General features: G+C 40.5%; 1 protein-coding gene across 1 annotated transcript in view; it reads right to left on the bottom strand.

Annotated features, from left to right (window-relative positions):
- Window positions 1–21,990, bottom strand: part of col5a2a (collagen, type V, alpha 2a) — a 59,839-nt gene that overhangs the window by 20,196 nt on the left and 17,653 nt on the right. Inside the window, exons 2-5 of the mRNA XM_020462059.2 lie at window positions 3,649–3,873; window positions 3,387–3,406; window positions 3,221–3,286; window positions 2,805–2,858 (exon numbers count right to left, since the gene is read on the bottom strand). Of these exons, the coding sequence (XP_020317648.1) occupies window positions 2,805–2,858; window positions 3,221–3,286; window positions 3,387–3,406; window positions 3,649–3,873 (365 nt within the window). The remainder of the gene's footprint in view (window positions 1–2,804; window positions 2,859–3,220; window positions 3,287–3,386; window positions 3,407–3,648; window positions 3,874–21,990) is intronic.

Here is a 21,990-nt window from a genome sequence, read left to right as displayed (position 1 = left end):
GTAAGTTTATTATCATGTCTCAGCATGATTAGCCTCAATAAAAAAATTAACGCTGTGCTATACTTAAACAAAAACGCTTGAGGGGTTTTGGTATATGGCCAACATACCACGGCTAAGGGCTGTTCTTATGCACGATGCAAACCGTAGTGCCTGGATAGAGCCCTTAGCCGTGGCCTATTGGCCATATACCACAAACCCCTGAAATGCCTTATTGCTATTATAAACTGGTTACCAATGTAATTAGAACAGTAAAAATAAATGTTTTGTCATATCAGTGGTATAGGGGCTGATATATTGTCTTAGCTGTGTGCTTAGGGTCGTTGCCCTGTTGGAAGGTGAACCTTCACCCCCGTCTGAGGTCCTGAGCGCTCTGGGGCAGGTTTTCACCAAGGATCTCTCTGTACTTTGCTCCATTCATCTTTCCCTATATCCTGAATGGTCTCCCAGTCCCTGCCGCTGAAAAACATCCCCACAGCATGATGCTGCCATCACCATGCTTCACCGTAGGGATGGTGCCAGGTTTCCTCCAGACGTGATGCTTGGCATTCAGGCCAAAGAGTTCAATCTTGGTTTCATCATTTAGGTGCCTTTTGGCAAACTCCAACCAGGCTGTCATGTGCCTATTATTGAGAAGTGGCTTCTGTCTGGCCACTCTACCATAAAGGCCTGATTGGTGGAGTGCTGCAGAGATGGTTGTCCTTCTGGAATGTTCTCCTATCTCCACAGAGGAACTCTGGAGCTCTGTAAGAGTGACCATCGGGTTCTTGGTCACTTAACTGACCAAGGCCCTTCTCCCCCAACTGCTCAGTTTGGCTGGGCGTCCAGCTCTAGGAAGAGTTTTGGTCGTTCCAAACTTCTTCAATTTAAGAATGATGGAGGCCACTGTGTTCTTGGGGACCTTCAATGCTGGCGAAATGTTTTGGTACCCTTCCCCAGATCTGTGCCTCAAAACAATCCTGTCTCGGAGCTCTACGGAAAATTCCTTCGACCTTATCTCAGCTCACTGGTCACCATAACAACACCCACCCATAGCACGCGCTCCAGCAGGTATATTTCACTGGTCATTTCCAAAGCCAACACCTCATTTGGCTGCCTTTCCTTCCAGTTCTCTGCTGGCAGTGACTTGAACGAATTGCAAAAATCACTGAAGTTGAAGACATATCTCCCTCACTAACTTTAAGCATCAGCTGTCAGAGCAGCTTACCGATCGCTGCAGCTGTACACAGCCCATCTGTAAATAGCCCATCCAACCAACTACCTACCTCATCCCATATTTGTTGTTCTGCTCTTTTGTACACCAGTATTTCTACTTGCACATCCTCATCTATCACACCAGTGTTAATTGCTAAATTGTAATTACCTCGCCACTATGGCCTATTTATTGCCTTACCTCCTTACTTCTTTTGCACACACTGTATACAGATTTTCCTATTGTGTTATTGTGTTTGTTTGTCCCATGTGTAACTCTGTGTTGTTGTCTTTGTCGCACTGCTTTGCTTTATCTTGGCCAGGTCGCAGTTGTAAATGAGAACTTGTTTTCAACTGGCCTACCTGGTTAAATAAAGGTAAAATAAAAAATGTAAAAAATGGCTTGGTTTTTGCTCTGACATGCACTGTCAACTGTGGGACCTTATATGTGTCTTTCCAAATCATGTCCAATCAATTGAAATGATCACAGGTGGACTCCAGTCAAGTAAATGCGTGTCAACGATGATCAATGGAAACAGGATGCATTAGAGCTCAATTTCGAGTCTCATAACAAAGGGACTGTAAGTAAGGTATTTCTGGGTTTTTTTCAGTTTTTTTATACATTTGCAAAATTTTCTAAAAACCTGTTTTCGCTTTGTCATTATGGAGTATTCTGTGTAGATTGATATGGAAAAAAAGTTTTTTAAAGCATTTTAGAATAAGGCTGTGGAAAAAGTCAAGGGTTCTGCATCCTTTCCGAATGTAGTGCCTTGCGAATGTATTCGGCCCCCTTGAACTTTGCAACCTTTTGCCACATTTCAGGCTTCAAACATAAAGATATAATGCTCCTTGGGATGTTTAAAGCTTGGGAAATCTTTTTGTATCCAAATCCGGCTTTAAACTTCTTCACAACAGTATCTCGGACCTGCCTGGTGTGTTCCTTGTTCTTCATGATGCTCTCTGCGCTTTTAACGGACCTCTGAGACTATCACGGACCTCGGAGACTTGATTAAACACAGGTGGATTGTATTTATCATCATTAGTCATTTAGGTCAACATTGGATCATTCAGAGATCCTCACTGAACTTCTGGAGAGAGTTTGCTGCACTGAAAGTAAAGGGGCTGAATCATTTTTGATTTGTTAAAAAAGTTTGAAATATCCAATAAATGTCGTTCCACTTCATGATTGTGTCCCACTTGTTGTTGATTCTTCACAAAACAATACAGTTTTATATCTTTATGTTTGAACCTTGAAATGTGGCAATAGGTCGCAAAGTTCAAGGGGGCCGAATACTTTCGCAAGGCACTGTACTTTACCTCAAACGCCTTTCCCAAATCAATCAACGTTTTTACAAGATAGTCACTGTGTTGACTGCACAGGTGGGTCCACATGGATCATACTACTTCTGAGGGGCTGTCACATAAAAGGGTGATCACACTATTGCTTTAGTCCCAGGACAAGGAATGATAAAGGATTTGAGATTTGGCAAAGATCCCTTTTGATTCAAAACAAAAAAAAATTGTCAATGTGCCAATGGAGATAATTATGCAGTACAGAACTAAAGCCTTGCTAAACGCATAATGTATTTGCTCTGTGAGTCATGTTTGGCACGTACAGGTCTTCCTTTCTGTCCTCGGTCCCCTCTGAATCCTGGCGATCCGGGAGGCCCCTGTTTTTAGGACAAAAAGAAGGGATGAAAAAGTCACAATTAGCGTAGGCACAATAATGTTCCTTCATAAATCCTTCATGATAATATCATTACTATGGAAACAGAGTGAAGTCATTCCGGATGCTCTGTCAAGTACAGTTGAACTACACAGGAATTCTTTCAGGTCAAGTTAAAGGTAACTGTTCTCTTCTGCCATCTAGTGTCGACTCAAAGAGTTATACAAAATCAACACCACAACTGAGAAACAGCTGGTTAAAGCTATATGCACCAACAAAGCTTTATGTTGTTGAATCGCAACAAAGTTCCATATCATAAACTCAGTTTATAATAGACTTTGAAAACAAAGTGAACTATAAGCTTACCATAGGCCCAGGACGACCTCTGATCCCAGTCACCTGTGGCACTTCTCCAGGTTCTCCTTTCTGACCCTACAAACGAAGAGCAAGAAGGCAGAAGTTGCTCCACCATTTAAATTCAATTAGTAATACGATATTATAAAGATGTATCACAATGACATATTAAGCTTACCCTGTAGACTCTGCCACCATCTGAAAATGACAGAACATAATAGACATAAAGAATCAAGTCACAAAAGCATCTGGTCTACGATGACTTCATTGTCATGAGGGGAGTTAATTATTATTTTCTTCATAGCAAAGCACTGAGTTCACACGTAGTTACATTAATAGTTACACATTCATGAACAGTTCACACTGGGTTCTCTCATAAGAAATGTTTTTCATGACTTGGGGTCACAACAAATTTCAGGTCACGCTTTCCGACAACTCACCGGGTCTGCCGTTGCTACTGGTGTCTGAGCCGCCCTCGCTCTGGCAGATGGGACAGCACTCGCCCTCGGGGATGGTCACCTTCTCACAGTTGGACAGCTCATCGCACTGGATTTCGTCACACAGGACGGAGCCGCTGTCGCACACGCAGATCCTACATGGCTCTGGTTTCCAAATGTCTCGGTTGGTGTACACCTGGCCATCGACCGTGCAGCCCAAGTCATCTCCTGTGGAAGGCGGGACCGACAGGACAGGTCAGACAAAGGTCAGAGTTCAGCCATGGAAAGTCAAACTTAATGCCCCCCTTCCTAAAAATATTTTCTGAAAAGTCTCAAATGCCAGGATATAAAATGAACGTGGAAAAAAACGAAATAATGGCAATAGGAAAAATAAAAACTCATGCTCTACAGAAATCTTTTAAGTGGACCACAAAAAAAACATTAAATACTTGGGATGCTTAAAGTGACAACAAACAACAAATATATAAAGATGACTTTATCCCATTTCTCAAAAATATGAAAGCAGATCTAATTAAATGGAACAAAATTCCAATAAATCTATGTAGAATAAAACTCTTCAGAAAGGCATGGCTCCCAAAGTTTTTAATAGCAATGACCCCACCAAACACATTCCTTAAAAAGTATACTCGGTCATAACAGACTTTATATGTGCAAATAAAAGTCTATAATTTTAAGCTTCCAGACATGGAATTGTATCAACTCACCACACAAGGCTTTTACTTGTGAAATATAGTTAAATGCACTAAAGAGGAACAATAGGTACATATTGAAGATACGAATGCTCATCCCCATAATCTTTTTAAGTGTATATTTTCAAAGGATAAAGCTGACAACATAAAAAATAAAATTAAAATAAGGCCAATGTTCACGCACCAAGGGAATGGAATTAGCATAATATAAAACATTCCCCATAAAAATCCATCAGTTTAAACTAAATATCAGTTTTTTTTTTTTTTTTACATTGGATGAGTCTCAATCCATTGCATCCCCCTATGTAACACTTCTGCATCTGCGGTGAAAGGTGACAGAGCCAGAGCAGTGCTTGTAAGAACATGAGACATCCCGAAAATAAGTCTTCTCACAATTTTTTGTCTGTTGGCCTACAAACTATTATGACCCCTCTATGGAAAGATGAGGCTCTCATGAACACGTTTTTGCTTTACAAATCCCACAAGCGTCTTTGGAATTGTCTGAAGTCGGTACAGCCCAATCTGCCAACTTCTGTCTGTAGTGTTCGAACGGTTGGAGCTACACAGTAAAATGACCCTTCTAGGTAAAGGTAGGATGCCCACTGACCTCACAAGACTCATCTGATGGTCCCCTGGTACCAGTCAAAACAAAATTAAGGAAGTATACACTACCGGTCAAAAGTTTTAGAACACCTACTCATTGCAGGGTTTTTCTTTATTTTTACTATTTTCTACATTGTAGAATAATAGTGAAGACATCAAAACTATGAAATAACACACATGGAATCACTTAGTAACCAAAAAAGTGTTAAACAAATCAAAATAGATTTTATATTTGAGATTCTTCAAATAGGAGGTGTTATGGTGTGGGGTGCTTTCAAGTCACAATTAACCAGCATGGATACCACAGCATTCTGCAGCGATACGACATCGCATCTTGTTTGGGTTTAGTGGGACTATCATTTGTTTTTCAACAGGACAATGACCCAACACACCTCCAGGATGTGTAAGGGCTATTTTACATATAATTAGAGTGATGGAGTGTTGCATCAGATGACCTGGTCTCCACAATCCCCCGACCTCAACCAAGTTGAGATGGTTTGGGATGAGTCGGACTGCAGAGTGAAGGAAAAGCAGCCAAGAAGTACTCAGCACATGTGGGAACTCCTTCAAGACTGTTGGAAAAGCATTCCAGGTGAAGCTGGTTGAGAGAATACCAAGAGTGTGCAAAGCTGTCATCAAGGCAAAGGGTGGCTATTTTAAGTATCTCAAATCTCAAATATATTCTGATTTGTTTAACACGGTTTTGGTTACTACATGATTCCATATGTGTTTTTTCATCGTTTTGATGTCTTCACTATCATTCTTCAATGTAGAAAATAGTACAAATAAAGAAAAACCTTTGAATGAGTACTGTAGATGTTCTAAAACCTTTGAATGAGTACTGTAGATGTTCTAAAACCTTTGAATGAGTACTGTAGATGTTCTAAAACCTTTGAATGAGTACTGTAGATGTTCTAAAACCTTTGAATGAGTACTGTAGATGTTCTAAAACCTTTGAATGAGTACTGTAGATGTTCTAAAACCTTTGAATGAGTACTGTAGATGTTCTAAAACCTTTGAATGAGTACTGTAGATGTTCTAAAACCTTTGAATGAGTACTGTAGATGTTCTAAAACTTTTGAACGGTAGTGAATATGGAGACTGTTTAGTGATAAAAATAAGGGGTTACATACATGGGAAAAAACAAACAAAGGTTTCCCGATCTTTCTTAAATCTCTTAGATATAGGATAGACACATTAGAACAAACTTCCTTTTGGGTCTATCTGTTGTTCCATGTACTTCCTCTGTTAATTGATGCATTTATATGGGCTAATAACAGTAAGGTCAAATAAATGTTTTCATCCAATAATGTTCGTATATATTTTTTTGATACGTCAAGAGGTCTTAAAATTCCAAATCAAATAGCAAAATGATCCCTGTAGCTCTAACTCCAAAACGTTCTGGGACACTAAAGTCCATTGAGAATAAGAGCACATCCTACCAGCTGCCGACTGCACTGAGGTTAGGTAACACTGTCACCACCGATAAATCCCTGATAATCAAGAATTTCAATAAGTATTTCTCTACGGCTGGCCATGCTTTCCTCCTGGCTACCCCAACCCCGGGCCAACACCTCCGCACCCCCCATAGCTACTTGCCCAAGACTCCACAGCTTCTCCTTCACCCAAATCCAGATAACTCATGTTCTGAAAGAGCTGCAAAACCTGGACCCGTACAAATCAGCTGGGTTAGACAATCTGGACCCTCTATTTCTAAAATGATCTACAGCCATTGTTGCAACCCCTATTACTACTCTGTTCAACCTCTCTTTCGTATCGTCCGAGATTCCCAAAGATTGGAAAGCTGCCGCGGTCATCCTCCTCTTCAAAGGGAGAGACACTCTAGACCCAAACTGTTACAGACCTATATCCATCCTGCCTGCCTTTCTAAAGTCTTCAAAAGCTAAGTTAACAAACAGATCACTGACCATTTCGAATCCCACCATACCTTCTCCGCTGTGTAATCCGGTTTCCGAGCTGGTCACAGGTGCACCTCAGCCACGCTCAAGGTACTAAATGATATCATAACCGCCATCGATAAAAGACAGTACTGTGCAGCCGTCTTCATCAACCTGGCCAAGGCTTTCGACTCTGTCATTCACCATATTCTTATCGACAGACTCAACAGCCTTGGTTTCTCAAATGATTGCCTTGCCTGGTTCACCAACTACTTCTCAGATAGAGCTCAGTGTGTCAAATCGGAGGGCCTGTTGTCCGGACCTCTGGCAGTCTTTATTGGGGTGCCACAGGATTCAATTATCGGGCCGACTCTTTTCTCTGTACATATCAATGATGTTGCTCTTGCTGCGGGTGATTCCTTGATCCACCTCTACGCAGACGACACCATTCTGTATACATCTGGCCCTTTGTTGGACCCTGTGTTAACAAACCTCCAAACGAGCTTCAATGCCATACAACACTCCTTTCGTGGCCTCTAACTGCTCTTAAATGCTAGTAAAACTAAATGCATGCTCTTCAACCGATTGCTGCCCGCACCTGCCCGCCCGACTAGCGTCACTACTCTGGACGGTTCTGACTTAGAATATGTGGACAACTACAAATACCTATGTGTCTGGCTAGACTGTAAACTCTCCTTCCAGACTCCTATTAAGCATCTCCAATCCAAAATGAAATCTAGAATCGGCTTCCTATTTCGCAACAAAGCCTCCTTCACTCACGCTACCAAACATACTGACTATCCTACCGATCCTCGACTTCGGCGATGTCATTTACAAAATAGCCACCAACACTCTACTCAGCAAGCTGGATGCAGTCTATCACAGTGCCATCCGTTTTGTCACCAAAGCCCCATATACCACCCACCACTGCAACCTGTATGCTCTCGCCGGTTGACCCTCACTACATATTCGTTGCCAGACCCACTGGCTCCAGGTCATCTATAAATCTTTTCTACATAAAGCTCCGCCTTATCTCAGCTCACTGGTCACCATTACAACACCCACCCATAGCACACGCTCCAGCAGGTATATTTCACTGGTCATACCCAAAGCCAAAAGCCACTTTGGCTGCCTTTCCTTCCAGTTCTCTGCTGCCAATGACTGGAACGAATTGCAAAACTTGCTGAAGTTGGAGACTTATATCTCCCTCACTAACTTTAAGCATCAGCTATCTGAGCAGCTTACCGATCACTGCAGCTGTACGTAGCCCATCTGTAAATATTCCACCCAACTACCTACCTCATCCCCACATTGTTTTTATTTACTTTTTTGCTCTTTTGCACACCACTATTTCTACTTGCACATCATCATCTGCACATCTATCACTTCAGTGTTAATTTGCTAAATTGTAATTTCCTCGCTACTATGACCTATTTATTGCTTTACCTCCATTTGCACACACTGTATATAGATTTTCTATTGTGTTATTGACTGTACTTTTGTTTATCCTACGTGTAACTCTGTGTTGTTTTTTGTCGCACTGATTTGCTTTATCTTGGCTCGGGCGCAGATGTAAATGAGAACTTGTTCTCAACTGGACTACCTGGTTAAATAAAGGTGAAATAAAAATAATCCATGCCTTCTGGAAATGCTATAATATCCAAAAGTTATGGGCAGAGTTAGAATAGTTGGCTGTCAGAAGTATTCCAATGTAAATGTAATTTTTATCCACTTGTCTGCATATTTCAAGATATGGCATATGAGGCATGGGATGCACTATACCTTTCCCATCAATCATCTTGAAAAAATGCATACTTAAAAATTGGAAATCAACAATCCACCATCGTTAAAACAATGGAAAGGTCAAATCCTTTATTATCTAAATGTAGAAAGTGGGTGGGCGACTGAGAGAAACAAAACGGTGCAGTTTGAGACCATGTGGCGGAGAGTGATGCCGGCGCTGGAGATGGGAGGGTGGGTATGGGGGTATGGAGAGGTGTGATGTCGTTGATGGTTGTGTGTGTCTGTGTGTTGTCATTTGCATATGTATGTTTTGAATTTGTTTTTAAAGAAAGATCAATAAAAACTATTATATAAAAAAGTCCTAGTGAGTAACTCAAAGGAACTTAGATGGGAAGGAGCATATTAGGGAGATCTGCTTTTCTGTGTAAAAATGTATGAGAATAGAGACAGGAAGAAATTGAACGCTCAAAATTAGACCACTGCTCTTGAAATTCACTTTAAAGATTATGTGGTGTCATTTTTCATTTTTACAATATGTTATAGCTAAATGCTCCAAACCATAGGGAGATGGTACAGAGGATACCCAGTTCTGGGTTACTATATTAAGATAGGCTAGATGTTAAATGTTGAAAAAGAGCAAGTAACATGAAGAAATTAGTCATTTAAAGCAAAGCCCTGGTTAAATGTTATACTTCAGACATGTTCTCATTGTTCACTTCCTACTGGCTTTCTATGTAGCTTTATAAAAGATTGCAGGTTTCCTCCCTAGACCCTGACATCGCTAAACCTTCTGCTTTCTTTGCTATCATGCAGTATCACCAACAACAAAATGACACAAACCCAATTGGACACTTTAAACACAGAAGAGTTAATACAGGGCCTCCTGGTACTGCATCGCCGTGCTTGAGGCATTACTACAGACCCGGGTTCGATCCCAGACTGTGTCACAACCGACTGTGACCAGGAGTCCCATAAGGCGGTGCACAAATTGCCCAGCACATTTCGGTTAGGGGAGAGTTTGGCCGGGGGGGGCTTTCCTTGGCTCATCGTGCTCTAGCTACTCCTTGTGGCAGGCCGGGCGCTTGCAGGCTGACTCAGTTGTCAGTTGAACGGTGTTTCCTCTGACACATTGGTGCAGCTGACTTCCGGGTTAAATGGGTGGGGGTTAAGAAGTGCAGTTTGGCAGGTCATGTTTCGGAGGACGCATGACTTGACATTTGCCCCTCCCGAGCCCATTGGGGAGTTGAAACGATGAGACACGACTGTAATTGGATATCGTGAAATTGTGGAAAAAAGGGGGTAAAAAAAATAAATGATCATAAATCAACAACAGTTAACTGTGTCGGTGCGTTAAGCATAAATGTGGAACATATCTTTTCCATTTGGTACTGGATAAAATCTCAGTTCAACTGCAGGGAAAAGAGGGTTCTGGAAAAGGTGACCGTCGGTTGGAGTGAAATAATCTGTCTGTAAGCAATTGTTGGAAAACCGACTTGCCAAAACAATAGTTTGTTAACAAGAACTTTGTGGAGTGGCTGAAAAACGAGTTTTAATGACTCCAACCTAAGTGTATATAAACTTCCAACTTCAACTGTATATACAGTGGGGTAAAAAAGTATTTAGTCAGCCACCAATTGTGCAAGTTCTCCCACTTAAAAAGATTGGAGAGGCCTGTAATTTTCATCATAGGTACACTTCAACTATGACAGACAAAATTAGAAATAAAAATCCAGAAAATCACATTGTAAGATTTTAATGAATTTATTTGCAAATAATGTTGGAAAATAAGTATTTGGTCAATAACAAAAGTTTATCTCAATACTTTGTATTGGATGATCAATGGAAACAGGATACACCTGAGCTCAAATTGGTCTCATATCAAAGGATCTGAATACTTATGTAAATAAGGTATTTCTGTTCTGTAAAAATGTTTTTTTTTTAAACTGTTTTTGCTTTTTCATTATGGGGTATTGTGTGTAGATTGATGAGGAAAATATATAATTTAATCAATTTTAGAATAAGGCTGCACCGTAACAAAATGTGGAAAAAGTATTTTCTGAATGTACTGTTTAACATTAAAATATTACATTTTTTTCTTGAATTCTTATGTGAATTTACAGCAAATCATCATGGGTTTACCTCTTTTAACTACTCCAAAGGCAGCAGAGAGTTGGCTATATCAAGATAAGTTCCCATACGTTTTAACACAATGTATCCACAGTCACAACCAAATACTTATTCATTATGATTTATCTTTCTATCTACTTATTTACTTATTGAACTTCTGTTCTACCAGGTAAGTATGTTGACTGAGAAGAACACATTCTCATTTACAGCTACACCTGATGAAGAGATGCAGGGGAAAGGAGAGTGGTTGTACTGTACTGTGAGCTGCATTAGCATTTCTAGGTAATCATGATCATTGACAAACAAAACAAGCTAATTTAATGGTAATACACCTAAGTACTGTAAACTCATGGAGTAGAAGTGACATGCAGATCTTTTGCAGATTTTTTACCTGTTACCATTGTCAACACCAGGTGGCACCCCTGAGCTTTATAGGTAACCCCTTGACAAGAACACACCTCACAGACTGGTCAGTGCCAGACTGCCTGGAACATGTCTACCAGCCCAACAGCTCTTACAAGATACTACTTTTATTGCAGTCAAATGTTTCCATGTATATATATATATATGTTCTTCAGTGAAACCTGTGCTGTGAGGTCTGACTGGTAGGAAACAGACTGAGCAGTCGGCTATGTCATCACTTTGGCATTGTGGGGATAATGGATCATTCCAGATCCAAGCTAATCTTCTAAATGAACCATGTGTTAGTTTACTCCACAACATATACAAAATGACCACAGGCAGTGTTTTCCCTGAAATCAGACTCCCTAAAATGGATGTCATAGACCTTGACCAACATTTTTACAAAAGTATGAAAAGATTATGACAAAAACCATACACAAAAATATAATCCTGGAATATTTGATTCACCAGGATCTTATTTTCTATATTGGAGGAAGATAGTGTGTAAAAGAGTCTGACTTTACAGTGCTGTGCTGACTACTCAGCAAGAAGACGGAACAGATAATGAGAAACTAAGACTCTTATTCTGGGAACTGGATCAAACAAAGGCAAATAAGTCTATGATAACCGCGTAGAAAGCCAGTGAGATGATGTTACTGATACCATCAATCACTTATGCCTTAACAAGACACAATGAGGACCACCTGGCTATCTCAAATTAGAAGGAACTACAGTCTTGTCCAGCTACAATATGGCGTGATCAAATATACTGTAAGTCAATTTAAGTGATTGACTGTGGCAGAATTAAAGGTTCCTCCCCTGCCCCAATGAATGTCTGTGGTTATGAGTCATACCGCCCCCATCAGCCGCCACACCACCCCCCACCGACACCCACCCTTATGTCTCAGAAAGCCGTATGGCGGTGGTGGTGGTGGATCACTCCCCCTCCGTGGCAGCGTTGATCCGTAAAGCCGGTCCTCTACTATCTCTCCATTCGTTATCTCTGGACCTCTCTGTGGAACCAGCCGTTCACTCTACACTGGTCTAGGCTACTTAAACAGTAGGGCCTCAAGAAAGTTTCTAGGTCGTCCATGTTCTAAACATCTGATGAGTCTAAAAAGTCCCGGGATGGGGTAAGTTGCTTGATAAAAGCTCTGCTGTCTTTCCTCCAAGTACCATCCATAACTAAAGCCGGGACTTTCGTCAATGATAACCCGTTTCCAGGCTATTGCTCTGTGAGAATGCACATTTGGATCAATTTAATCAATAAAACACTGGAACAAACAAAGAAGAAACTCATCTTCATATGAATTCATACATCAAAGATGTTTTTGCAAACCACAATGACATTTTTGTTGTTGTTGCCGTAACTGACTTTGATTGAAAAGGTCTTGGTTTGGATTCCTGTCCCCATGTCTTTACTGTGTTTCTGTAACCTTGCAGATGTATAATTATTATTTGCGGCAGATTGAAATGGCCTACTGTCATGTAGGACATTTCACATCGGCTATATAAAATATGCACATAGTTTGATTTAGTTTGCTTTTCTGAAACTCTCCCACAGAAAGTATTGCGCAACTGGAGATATGGCGGCTTGGCTTACTATAGGTTACACTCATTGTGTAGTGTCACAAATATGACAGATATGTAGCCAATAGTTATAATCAATGACATTTAAGCTATGGAGCATGTAAGAGTCTTTGATAGCCTAGTTGTGCTCATCCTGTCGAGCTGATCGGTGAGTGCTGGTAGGTGCAAAAAAGGATACACTTGAATGTTGTAGTGGGGCCGATATTTTTCTTGTGTTTTTATGTAAAACAATAGTTGTTGAGATGTACATTTCCATTTTTGAATATCTGAACTGCAGTTTGACAAATCTACCTTGTTTTATTTGAGCGCTAAAGCAATACTTTTTGTGCACCCCCCATGGATTTAAAATGCCCTCTCAGGCACCTCATCCTGGAGCCCGGCCTACTCGTGCCCTCATAAACGCTCTTTTCAAGTGAACCCAGCAGCATTGGGTTGACTATTGCAGGCAGGAAGAAAACAACTACATCGACCATGATCCTTTGCTATTTAAGGCCAATTTCACCATGATCCTTAGCGATTTTTTGGCACCATTCAGCCCCATTCAGCAATATGGCATGATTCAAATTCAAATACTTCCAGCTTCATGTGCCATCGAGGGTTTTCCATAGGAATACGTGGATGATGTCAGCGCTATCACTATCTAAACTGACATGTTGACCACACCGCTCACATTACATGCGCGAGCGTTGTAGAATAAATGTACACATACATGCTATTCAATCCAAACTGCCCGTGCGCGTCAATGAGTGTTTGCGTAGCCAGGCTCTAAAATAGAACTTGGTTCTATGTATGACGCGTGATGCACTGCAAGTCCCGCCTCTCCAATCACCTCATTGGTTTTTAGGAGCATATACCCACGTGCGTGATTGAAAGATGAACTTACGTTCACACTCCAGTCCAGTTGGTGATGGTAATACACCTTAAAGTTGGTTTCCAACTGCCATATAAAGTCCACAGAAGAAGAAAAAGATGAAGGAGGAAAGATTACTAGAAACTAACTATGTTTCCCCTTTTATCTATGTATTAATTGTTGCGATGACACAGCGCATTTTGTGTGACTCCACATGGGTCAAAATTCTAAAAGGTCCAGAAAAAAGGACCTTGTGCATTTTAGGTCAAATAACAACCCAATGTTTATATCCCAGGACAAATTAGCTAGCAACAGACGAAATCAACATGCGCGTGATGGCATATGCGGACATACATGCATGCCCGGTCTAGTCTGTGCAGGGCTTGGAAAATGCAACCCCCCCCCTCAGCTTAATTCATTGCCGATTCCATACTTTCCTCAGACAAGTAAAAACCTGCTAACAGTGAAAAAACATGCTGCCCCCCTTTTGTGGAGTTCGTCTGAATACTAGTGTATTTCCCACTAGTATTCTCACTCAGACTGACCACTCTTGTTTGAGAACATGGAATTTCTCTAGGTTACTGAGAGAATGAGAGAATGTTTAGTTGTGTTCTCAGTAAGACTCCCTAGACTGTTAAACTACCTCAGGGGGAACAAAAGCCAGATAAAGCTTACTACAAGCTCTATGGAGACGCAAGATTCGGAGTGTAGCAATGTCTTTTTGTCACAAAAGGGGCTCCTTGTAATACTATCCAGAATTCAACATACTTTTGTACTACCTGAAAATTGAGACTCGCTCTATCATTCCTTCCACAGCCGTGGGGGACAGTGTTGTTGCTTGTTTCCTTGATCTGATCAATAGGCTTTATAGGCTATTCATCAAAGTTGTCTATTTTGCATTGATGCAAAAATTATAAAATGCACAATTTTGCATTGATTGATTGAACCAAATGTAATCTCAGCGACTGTTCAAACTGTAAACCAAACAAGAATCCACCCAAAAAGGTATATTTTGAAGTAAAAACAAATGATTCCAGGCTATTGTGAAATGGTTGAACCTGCTGTAGCCAACTAGCTAGCCATGTATTTTTTTTCTCCGTGACCAATACATGATGACGTTCTATTTGTAGCTGATATGGGAAGTAATACACAAGCAGCATATCAAACTGGGATAATGTTTTAGGTTACACCAGCAAGAATAAGAATATTTGCCAGGGCATATTATTTTATTATACATCTGATTATTTCTCATGGAGATGTGGGAAGCTAATAAGGCTAGATAGCTTGCTATATTTTTAGCCAGGCTGCTATCCAGCTACTACTGGCAATGGAAGGGAAACACTATATTCATGCCACTTCGATACTGAAGTGAATTTTTCTTAGCAGTATAGGAAAACTTATGCAGCTAGCTAGGGTAATTAATGTAGCAGGTTAGGAGACTGAGGTTAAGGTTAGGGTCAAGGAAAATTCTCTCCTAACCTGTTAAGAAAATCACTTTGTATCGAAGTGACGTGAAAAGTATGTCCCAGCAAGGGAAGGCAACTCTTCCGTGCGTTCACGAAATGAAATGACAACAACAACAAACTTTGCTATCACTCCCTTGTGAATGGAAGTGGGACTGGTGAGGATATCATGTTTCCAAAAGGTGTCCGCTGCTCCAAAAATCCCACTCCACCCACGCACATGCACTTACAGTTGAAATCGGAAGTTTACATACACCTTAGCCAACTACATTTAAACTCAGTTTTTCACAATTCCTGACATTTAATCCTTGCAGAAATTCCCTGTTTTAGGTCAGTTAGGATCACCACTTTATTTTAAGAATGTGAAATGTCAGAATAATAGTAAAGAGAATGATTTATTTCAGCTGTTATATCTTTCATCAAATAAAATACAATTATATTTGTCACATACACATGGTTAGCAGATCATCATATTCCCAGTGGGTCAGAATTTTACATACACTCAACTAGTATTTGGTAGCATTGATTTTAAAATGTTGAACTTCGGTCAAACGTTTCGGGTAGCCTTCCACAAGCTTCCCACAATAAGTTGGGTGAATTTTGTCCCACTCCTCCTGACAGAGCTGGTGTAACTGAATCAGGTTTGTAGGCCTCCTTGCTCACACACGTTTTTTTCAGTTCTGCCCACAAATGTTCTATGGGATTGAGGTCAGGGCTTTGTGATGGCCACTCCAATACCTTGACTTTGTTGTCCTTAAGCCATTTTGCCACAACTTTGGAAGTAGGCTTGGGGTCATTGTCCATTTGGAAGACCCATTTACAACCAAGCTTTAACTGATGTCTTGAGATGTTGCTTCAATGTATCCACATCATTTTCCTGCCTCATGATGCAATCTATTTTGTGAAGTGCACCAGTCCCTCCTGCAGCAAAACACCCCCACAACATGATGCTGCCACCCCTGTGCTTCAGGGTTGGGATTGTGCTCTTCGGCTTGCAAGCCTCCCCCTTTTTCCTCCAAACATAACGATGGTCATTATGGCCAAACAGTTATATTTTTGTAACATCAGACCAGAGGACATTTCTTCAAAAAGAATGATCTTTGTCCCCATGTGCAGTTGCAAACCGTAGTCTGGCTCTTTTATGGCGGTTTTGGAGCAGTGGCTCTTCCTTGCTAAGCGGCCTTTCAGGTTATGTCAATATAGGACTTGTTTTACTGTGGATATAGATACTTGTACATGTTTCCTCCAGCATGTTCACAAGGTCCTTTTCGGTTCTTCTGGGATTGATTTGCACTTTTGGCACCAAAGTACTTTCATCTCTAGGGGACAGAACGTGTCTCCTTCCTGAGCGGTATGACGGCTGTGTGGTCCCATAGTGCTTATACTTGTGTACTATTGTTTGTATAGATGAACGTGGTACCTTCAGGCATTTGGAAATTGCTCCCAAGGATGAACCAGACTTGTGGAGGTCTACAATTTTTTTTCTGGGGTCTTGGCTGATTTCTTTTGATTTTCCCATGATGTCAAGCAAAGATGCACTGAGTTTGAAGGTAGGCCTTGAAATACATACACAGGTACACCTCCAACTCACTCAATTGACTGAAATCAATTAGCCTATCAGAAGCTTATAAAGTCATGACATAATTTCCTGGGATTTTCCAACCTGTTTAAAGGCACAGTCAACTTAGTGTATGTAAACTTCTGACCTATGGAATTGTGAGCAGTGAACAGTGAATTGTAAGTTAAATAATCTGTCTGTAAATAATTGTTGGAAAAATGACTTGTGTCATGCACAAAGTAGATGTCCTAACCGACTTGCCAAAACTATAGTTTGTTAACAAGAAATGTGTGTAATGGTTGAAAAACAATGTTTAATGACTCCATCCTAAGTGTATGTAAACTTTCGACTTCAGCTGTAGATCAAATGGAGTGGAGCTTGTAGTAACCTTAAAAGTGAACCGCAGCATCCAAACTTGAACAATGTCAAACATCTATGATCAAATTCCAGTGAATCTGTCAGAAGGTTAAAATGAATGGGTACATCATGGATTTTCCTTGGCTAATGTGGAAATACTCATAACACATTGTGTTTGGGGAGTAGACTATTACAGCCAGAAGTGTAGAGGTTACAAAATGACCTGATGGAAACAATGAGTTATTTAAACTCAACTCTCTCTTTCCCAAAACCAAAAAAGACTCAATGCCAGCCAAACTGTTTCAGATAGTAGGCTTACTCTTGTTCAAATAGCAAGGTGTCCCGAATGCTCTGTCAGGTGTCAGACGCATCCAAAAGAAGCCTAATCCTTTTGATATGACTTAATCATTTTATTATTGTTTGTTTTCTTTGTAGGCCTGAACAGATCTGCCATTTGGGAAGACCAGAGTGTTCCTGCTGACAGTGTTGATCCTGTAGGAATACTGTCAGAGTACTGCCTGCTTTTTCCAAGTCATGCAGATGAGTTACAGATGCTGGGTGGCTTTGCGGCCTCTGTGGTGCCTGCTTTGAACCCTCTGGTGTCAGAGCCTACATAAATCTCCCAGTTCCTCCTCCCCTTTGACACCCTCCTGTCATTGGTTCACTGAAAAAGCTATCCAGGACAGTGGTTGGTCACAAACAACTGGGTCACAATTGTATCTATGAAGCTTATTGAAGGCTCATAACCATTTTTAAAACCTAGGTAGATGTTTCACAAATAATTTATAAGCAAATACCATACTATAAAGGGCGATATGACAGGTCCTTACACCTGGCATTATTGCCACGTGGCAGACGGCGTATTATGTGTGCAGCTTTGGAAGGCTTCATTAAGCCTTTTGATACAACGGGTGGGTCTAATCCTGGATGCTGATTGGTTAAAATCAAATTTCAGCCGGTGTCTATTCCACAAGTTACCACCAGCTAAAGCGATAACGTTGCCTATTTACTCTATTCCATCTCACTGTACAATCCACTGTCTCATCAGCCCAGCCAGGCAATTTAATAAACTTGATCACCACTGTAAAAAGCATCTAGACATTTTCTCCCATTCCTTTTAGACTAGCAATTGGTTTTCAGTAGCAAAGATTTGTATAAACCTTGCTGTCTATCTCCCTGACATTTACAACATTGTTTAAATATTGAAATTCAATCTCCAACTGTCCCATAGTAATGAATGTGTAGGGGTCGGGACTTCGACTGGCTTTTCTCAGCCAGTCGAAATCATGAATGAGCATCATTTTTATGGATATATACAAAGAAACGGCAATAGAAAACAAGTCAAACTAAATGTGATGCAGCTAGTTTGCAGTCTTTCCAGCTTCAGTTTGAAGTGATTGTGTTAGCTGTGATGTTGGCTAGCTCCGAACAACAATGTCCTGATGAGAGAGCACTTTTCTATGCCAGGTGAAATATCGCATCATTAGCGCATTGTTATGGATGTATTCAAATAAATGTCACGAGAAAACAGCTTAAACAAATGCAAATGCAGTTACATTTCTGTTATTCTGGCGGTAGTGTTTGACGTGTCTGTAAGTTAGCCGTAGTTGGCTTGCTAGCAAGCAAGGGATAAGAACATTGCTAGCCAGTATGGCAATAGAAAATTTAGAACAAACGACTGGATACAGAATAAAAAATACTGAACAACTGGGTAGCGTCTCTGGCAACCGAACCAATAAAATGAAAGACCAGCTGGCTTGGGTAGCAACCCTAGATTTGTGTCGGGTCTATATCTTGTGGAAAGATGAAATAGTATGAATAAAATCATACAAATACATGTTTTGATGAAAATATGTCAATCATTATTTGAATATGCTGGTAACCCATTGTATAAAAGTGATAATGCCCTCAAAGCCAGTGTTTGGAGGATATATTGGCACGGTTTGTCGGTCCTCGACTTTGTCTCGGGCCTATATATCCTCCAAACATCGGCTTCTCTGGGATTATCACTTAAATGACATATACCGTGTGTAAAGTGTAACCATCAACTGCCTTTGCATTTTCAGTGTTGAAATTGGACTCCGAAATGTCTTGTCAGCAACGAGTTACTACATAGTGTCAGTTCAAAGTGCACATAAACCCTATGATACCAGGCCCTCTGAGCTTTGTTAGGGGTTGTCCAGAGGAGTTGCCTCCCTTCAGAAGGTTAAAAACATTTTATGAAGTAATGTGTTTGTAATAAAAGACAACATTATTTCATATTCCAAAGTTGTGAGGTATGAGAGCTGGGGATTATAGGGAAACCTTGTTGGCACAACAGAACACTGTTGCTTCTGGTTTGAACACTCACTTCACCTTCCCTTCCGTTCCACAAACAAGGTTAGGCTTGGGTAGGGATGGGGATGAGGAGATAAATGAATAAGTAGCTGATTACATGTCTGTGCTTCTTTTTCTTCTGGAGCTGTCCCCGATGGCCGGGGCTTCCTTTAAAGAAAAATGAAACCCTCGAGTGGTTCCAATCATGTTGGCCTGGGAGGATGCAGTCATTCTAAATGACTCCTATCCCCCTTCTACTGCCTCCTAGTTTTCAATTGTCTTTGTTCCACAGAGCTCGTCTGTGGTCAAGTACCGTCTACACTGCAGGCCTGGGTTTAAATAGTATTGAAATCTAACAACTACTTGTGTTTTGCTTCATTGAGCTTTCCCTGGGAAAAATGGCATAGTCCTAAAAGCGCAAACCCTGCCTCCAGGCACTCCAAGCAGGCTCAAGGAAACGGTCGAAGACTTACAAATCTTACAAATAATTTAAATACTATTTGAACCCAGGTTTGCCACACTGAGATGTCCCTCTTAATTAGATGCAGAACGTTTACAGTAATACTGTGGTGTTCAAAGATGGCTCGAGTAACTATAATATGTGGAAAACGTAGTTAGTCGGCTATAACATATACTTATACTGGATTAAAAATACAGCCCTAGCAAGCCAGAACAGAAAGTAATGGAGCCTGGGGAAGGTTGTGGGATAAGATCAGTATGGTAATTAATCCTTCACATATTCATATCAAACATGACTGGAAGCTACAGTAACAAGCTAGGTTTTCTCTTTTGCACTACTAGCTTTCTGCAAAATACAGTGAGTTTAGACCAATGTACAGCAAACCATCCAACTGCAAACCAGCAGTGCTCAAAAGGGAGAATAGTAATAGCTACATATGTACACACTTCTACTAGCTGAAAATAATCAAATGCTCAAGTCATCAACTTGACTTCAACCTTATCTGGCCATGTGGTTTACCTCACGATGGCATTTGGCTAGCTCTGTAACCGTGTATGGTTTGTGTGTTTGCTTTTTTCCCTTTCAGATGAATTACAGCACTCTGACCACAAAGCCAATGATGTTGAGCATATAACATATCATTTATGGTATTATAACACACCTGGCACATAAAAACAGGCATGAAGAGATTCCAGATCAAAGCATATAATTCATCTCTATGTAAAAGCCCTTATTAAACACTCCATAACCTGAACCAGCTGTGCTATACTTTGCATGTCTATTACTGTAATCAATTTCCATTCCACTCCAAAGTGGTCTTAAATGGCATTTCTTACAATTTGTCATATCATTGTCATATCATCATTTGCATACATTTTTGGTGTGAAAACTAAGCATATACAGGTACAACATGTCATTTTGTTTCCACAGGTGTAGACTACCTGTTTGATTTGTTACCATGTGTTATTTCTACAGTGTTCGGGTTAGCAGTAAAACATGTGGTTTCCACGTCCTCTCAGGTGGTGTCCACTCGTACACTAGATCAAACCAAGCAGAACATGTTGACACTCTTTAAGTGTAGCTGGGCACGTTTTCTCTCTTTGTGAATACATACAGGCTATCCTGTAACAGACCTTCTGAATCAAACTCAGATACAATCATTCATTTGGTGTCAATTGAGCCTCAAAGACTGCAAGCACCATATCAACAGACACAATGTACACCTTAAAAACCAATAACGAGCACCTCATTGACTACGATACAGCTGGAATGAACTTCCTCATTACTTCGATAGTGATTTCAAGCTCAATTTCTTCCTTACATTTTGCATGCATGAGAACCCAGCCAGTCCATACATCACACCAGGTTCATATATATTAGGGCATGTAATAGACTTTCTTTTCATTCTTAAAAAAAAAAACGTTTTGGAACAGAACATTTAAATGAATGTTTCTTATTGGAGGTAGCTCCTCCCAGTTTCAGTTAATTTCTTCCGATTTAGTGCCAAATGAGGACAACCCACAATGCAAAGGAAACTTTGCATGGTGACGTACAACATTCCAGTTTACCAGCCGGCACTTTAACAAATACACAAGGTCACAGGATCCTGGTGTTTTATATCAACTAAGTGTATATCCAGATGTGGGAGAATAAACTCTCTGCTCTACAGCGAAGAGGAGGAACAGTAAGGGGATGTCTACCGCGATGTTGCACATATTTTTTGTGAGAGTAAATGTTTGATATAAATGGAGATCTTAACAGAAACACTCACTGAAACAACTCACTGAAACAACTCACTGCAACAACTCACTGCAACAACTCCCTGAAACAACTCCCTGAAACAACTCACAGAAACAACTCACTGAAACAACTCACTGAAACAACTCACTGAAACAACTCACTGAAACAACTCACTGAAACAACTCACTGAAACAACTCACTGAACTTGAACAACTGAGGGGGATAGAAGCATAAATCTACATGATTTGATAATTGAAAGATAATCCTTTCTTCACTTGATCCTTCCCTAACAACTCCACCTATAACGGTCTCCTTCTACAGCATATAGTTTGTCATCTGTCCTATTTTAAACGTCAGTTGGGAAGTCATTATGGCTACCAGGGATTATTATTTAGCAACATCCCAATGTCTTTAGTTGATATACAGTAGAAACACACCAAAATATATGTAATGAATATGCACTACCAGCACCATGTCATCAACACAATAACACTGAATGGCTAAGAAAACATGTCAGTCATGGGAACT

Source organism: Oncorhynchus kisutch, linkage group LG26, assembly GCF_002021735.2.
Source record: "Oncorhynchus kisutch isolate 150728-3 linkage group LG26, Okis_V2, whole genome shotgun sequence".
Classification (NCBI taxonomy): domain Eukaryota; kingdom Metazoa; phylum Chordata; class Actinopteri; order Salmoniformes; family Salmonidae; genus Oncorhynchus; species Oncorhynchus kisutch.
The sequence above is the reverse complement of the archived record's forward strand: the minus strand, read 5'-3'. Positions and strand labels throughout refer to the sequence as shown.